The sequence below is a fragment of the Alosa alosa genome, chromosome 17 (genome assembly GCF_017589495.1).
Source record: "Alosa alosa isolate M-15738 ecotype Scorff River chromosome 17, AALO_Geno_1.1, whole genome shotgun sequence".
Taxonomy (NCBI): Eukaryota; Metazoa; Chordata; class Actinopteri; order Clupeiformes; family Clupeidae; genus Alosa; species Alosa alosa.
In genome coordinates, this window is record NC_063205.1 from 644015 (window position 1) to 649014 (window position 5000).

The window sequence follows — 5000 nt, forward strand, 5'->3', positions numbered from 1 at the left end:
AGTGCACTAGGTCTGGGCTGGGGTGGGGTGTTGGGTTGGTTTGTTCTTACTGTGGTTCTGAGTGATTGAGGTGGTTGGGTGGTTGGGTTACTCATATCTGGCCTGACTGTGGGTGGTTGGGTTGCTGTGGGTGGTTGGGTTATGAGGTGGTTGGGTTACTGTGGGTGGTTGGGTTATTGGGTGGTTGGGTTGCTGTGGGTGGTTGGGTTACCTGGCCTTGCGGACGAACATCATCCAGTTGCACTCGTTCTCATCTGTAGTGACGATGCAGAACTCCTGCAGGTTGTCATGGAAAATCTACAAGGAACAACCCACATTACTGCAATGCTGCCACCTACTGGTGAGGAGGTTGAACTCATGAAACACACACACCGTGTTATGCTTTCTCAGTGTGTGTGTGTGTGTGTGTGCGTGTGTGTGTGTGTATGTGCGTGCGTGCGTACCTTCCAGATGTGGTGTGTGTGTAATACAAGAACTGTAATTACCTCAACACCAGTAAATTCAGATGTTAACTTCAGGCCTCGTATCAGAAATACAGACAGATCAGCAAACTACTACAGGGCTTGTGGTTCTAAGGGAAGCCCACACTTTTCTCGGCCCTATATGAGCTTGGAATACAAATTTTCATCAGTGGCCCACTCCCAGCAGAGGGAAGCTTTGTATTTTCCAGACTATTCAGTTTAAACACCTGGCTCGCAAAAACATGCTTTTCAGTTGGGATGAATTTTATTGACAATTTTAACCTTTTTGGAATCGCAGGGAATACTTCAGACCAAATAGCACAGAGCTGAGTTGGACTGGGGCCAAGATCTTAACCGAATACTATCACCTCTCTCTCCCAACATTTTTTCTGCCAACCTTGAGCCGAGCCTCTGATAAGCGCTCAGCGGCCATACAGATGGAACAAGCGGATGACATCAACATCTCAGCTAAACCAAAACACTGCACAGGCTGAAACAGATATATGCCCAACCCCCCCTGCTGTGGGGCCCTCTGGTAACCACCCGTTAGCTTCCACTGAAATGCAGACCTTGGAGAAACATAAACAACCAGCTCAACAATGCCCAGCCATGTCCACTGGACAAGATAAGATGGGTGCTGCTAAAATGACTCAAAGTCAATCACTGGCGTCAAACTCCCTGGAATCTCAGCAAACAAATGGATGTGATGAGCATGAGGAGATATCAAAGCTGTCAAAGCTGCTGAGGGGCTATCAGAAAGGAAGGGTCATGTTGTAACACCAGTACCAATACCCCTCCCCACCTCCGTCGACTCCTTGTCACCACAAAGACACAACAACATGGAATACACTACTGGAATACCTGCTGAAAGCGGAGCATCTGCAACAAACTTCCCAGAACCTCAGCAGGCAGATGGAGACTCTGGATCAATATTCAACCCCATCTTCCTTGATTTCCCCTCACCACCTACACCCAATCACGTCCCCACCCGATCAAACTCCCCAGGATCCCCTGTATACCCATCACCATCCCCACCCCAGCACATGATGCTCCCTGCAAGAATGGAAGGACTGCTGCCAGTAGCCTTGCAGCTTGTTAGTAGCCCGAGACCTTCAACTGTATACCCATCAACATCCCACCTTGTTAGTAGCCCAAGACCTTCAACTGTATACCCATCAACATCCCACCTTGTTAGTAGACCAAGACCTTCAACTGTATACCCATCAACATCCCACCTTGTTAGTAGACCAAGACCTTCAACTGTATACCAATCAACATCCCACCTTGTTAGTAGACCAAGACCTTCAACTATGCGTTTTTTTAGTACCCCAAGACCCTTAGCACCAAAGGTGCGCATGGCACCTCCACGGCCTCCCCCTCTCCATTCAGAAGGATCTCTTAAGCAGCAACAACCTCTTAGTTCATATTCTCAGCTGGCATATAGCAGCTGCAGGGGACAATTATTTGATGATGATGATGACTGTATTGCATGATATTCTCAGGGTCCCTGCAATATAAATGGTACTGACAGTAGTTTTGAGCCCATGACATTCTCTATTCCTGTATTGACAAGAAATAGAACACAAATGCATCGAGCTTATAGGGTAAACCAGTCCAATCTCCTACCCGTACCACATCAACCTCAGATTTCTCCCATGGACCATATTTCCCCACACTTACAGCAAAACTAGCACTCCTAAATATCAGATCTCTTTCAACCAAATCATTCTTAATTAATGATCTAATTTGCACACACAACCTTGATTTTTTACTTTTAACTGAGACATGGTTAGATCAAGCAAACAGTGCTGCTACTCTCATCGAATCAGCTCCCCCAAATTTCAGTTTTTTTAGTGCTACCAGAGCAAATAAAAGAGGTGGGGGGATAGCCACAATTTTCAAGACGTCTTTTCAGTGCAATCAGTCGTCATTCGGTCTTCTCCTCAGATTTTATTACTGACAATGTACAGGCCTCCAAAACATTCAGCAAAAGTTTTTCTTGAAGAGCTAGGTGAACTGCTATCAGTCGTTTGCATAGAGTTTGACTGTCTTATTATATCAGGCGATCTGAACTTGCATGTGGATAATCCTGAAAACAATTACGCCAAGGAATTCATTGCACTAATCAGAAAATGGCGTACATACAAACTTCAGATCCACTATGAAATCCATAAAGAGATGCTTCGCACATATAACTCTGAAATATGCAAAGCAAGACAGTCTTTCTTTTCTAACATTATCAATAGAAGTTCAAATAACACTCGTATTCTATTTTCAACTGTTGATAAGTTAACAAATCCCCCTTCACAATTAGCGCCTGAACTTCTCTCAACTAATAAATGCAATGAGTTTTCATCTTTGTTTAAAGGTAAAATTGACAAAATCAGACTCAACTTATCTGCTCAATTACAAATTCAACAACCTGAACTTCCAGCAACAAACAGAAGGAAACTAAACTTGATGTCAGAGTTCAGCTTGATAGACTACGAAACACTTGAAAAAACGGTACAGAATCTCAGCTCTTCCATATGTGTCTTAGACACTCTGCCAACCAATTTCTTAAAAACTGTTTTTCACCTCATAGCGGCGGATGTCCTTCAAATTGTAAATGTATCACTGCTGTCTGGCACTTTTCCTAAGTCACTGAAAACAGCTGTTGTAAAGCCACTTCTCAAGAAGAATAACCTGGATGCCTCCATGCTAAACAATTAAAGGCCCATATCCAATCTACCTTTTTTGGCAAAATTATTGAAAAAGTAGTCTTTAATCAATTAACCACCTTCCCAACATACAATGGGTATTTTGATTACTTTCAGTCTGGTTTTTGGGCAAATCACAGCACTGAAACAGCTCTCATTAAAGTTTCCAATGACATACGCCTCGACACAGATTCAGGTAAAACATCAGTCCTAGTGCTACTGGACCTTAGTGCAGCATTTGACACTGTTGATCAGAATATTTTACTACACAGACTAGAACACTGGGTTGGATTTACAGGCATAGTTATCAGCTGGCTAAAATCATATCTACAAGAAAGGAGCTTCTTTGTTGCCATCGGAAACTGTACCTCAACACCAACGTCCTTGACCTGTGGTGTTCCCCAGGGGTCAATCTTGGGGCCAATATTTCCATTTCTACTACATTCCACCATCTATAGAAAACCTACCTCTCGCAACACTATTTTGCATGCAAAAAGCTTCCACCCTAGACATTTAAAGGATAACATACCCTACGGTCAATTCCAGAAACTGAAAAGAATTTGTGATGAAACTGATTCTTTTGAGGTAAAGGCAAATGAAATGGAAAATAGATTTATTCAAAGAGGTTACAAAAAGAAAACCATCCAGAGTGCTAAGCACAGATCTGAGAACCTAGACCGACAATCCCTGTTAAGAAGTGGGAAGTCCAGACAAAGTTCTGGGAGAATTTTCTTTTCCACAAGGTTTAGCACTGAAGCAAATCACATTAAAAATATAATCAGAAAAAAATGGAATTTATTACAGTGTGATGCTTCTCTGAGAAATGTTTTTCAAGAGCCTCCTGTTTTCAGTTTTAAAAGAGCTCCTACCTTAAATGACAAACTTGTCCACAGCTATCTACCACCACCCTCTAAAAACACTTGGCTGTCAAAGAAACCACAAGGTAGCTTCAAATGTGGTCATTGTAATCACTGCCCTACTGTAGTTCAAGGTAAAACATTTGAAGATATACATAGTCAAAGAACACATGAGATACAGCATTTATTAATTGTAAAACAACATTTGTGATGTAATGTTTTTTACATCAGCAGAACTAAACGAAGGTTACAAGATAGAGTCTCAGAGCACAAATATGCGATAAGAACAAAAAATGAGAATTATCTAATGGCTCGTCATTTCAAAGACAAGCACAATAGTGACCCTGCTATTTTAAGAGCTATAGGTATAGATCATATACCACAAACAATGAGAGGGGGTGATAGATTGAAACAATTAAACCAACGAGAGAGCTACTGGATTTTTAAATTAAGAGCTACTTTATATCCAGGTTTAAATGATGAGTTGGAATATTGCCATTTCTTGTAAACACAAATGCTCTATTGTTGTATATATGTATTGCATGTATGTTCTTTTTTGTTCTCTAAATACTCTTTTATGTCTGTAGAGACTGTGGAATGACGCCCCCTGCTGACCACCATCAATACCTGTTTGTTTTTCTGTTTTTCTGTGGGTTTACCTTTGTTAAATGAGGGGTTTGCCATTAGCTAATTGGTCCCACCCACACACCTGAGAACACTCATGGAATTGATGTCTTTTATTTCAGTATGCCACACAAGAGACTGCTCACTTCCTGACGAAGGCTTCATGCCGAAATGCGTCAAAGTGTTTTAATTATGTTGTGCCCATTAAAATAAAGGCATTTTAACTACAAAGAAGATGAGTGCCTTGGTATTCTACAACTTTTCTTGGGGCCACTATTATTCAACCTCTATATGCTCCCACTTGGACAAATCATCCAAAATAATTTGATTTCATATCATAGCTATGCAGATGACACACC

General features: G+C 41.6%; 1 protein-coding gene across 2 annotated transcripts in view; it reads right to left on the reverse strand.

The window, feature by feature from the left end:
* Positions 1-5000, reverse strand: part of prdm4 (PR domain containing 4) — a 24963-nt gene that overhangs the window by 11358 nt on the left and 8605 nt on the right. For both annotated transcript variants that reach the window (XM_048268547.1, XM_048268546.1), the window contains exon 8: positions 212-297. In XM_048268547.1, coding sequence (XP_048124504.1) covers positions 212-297 — 86 coding nt within the window. The remainder of the gene's footprint in view (positions 1-211; positions 298-5000) is intronic.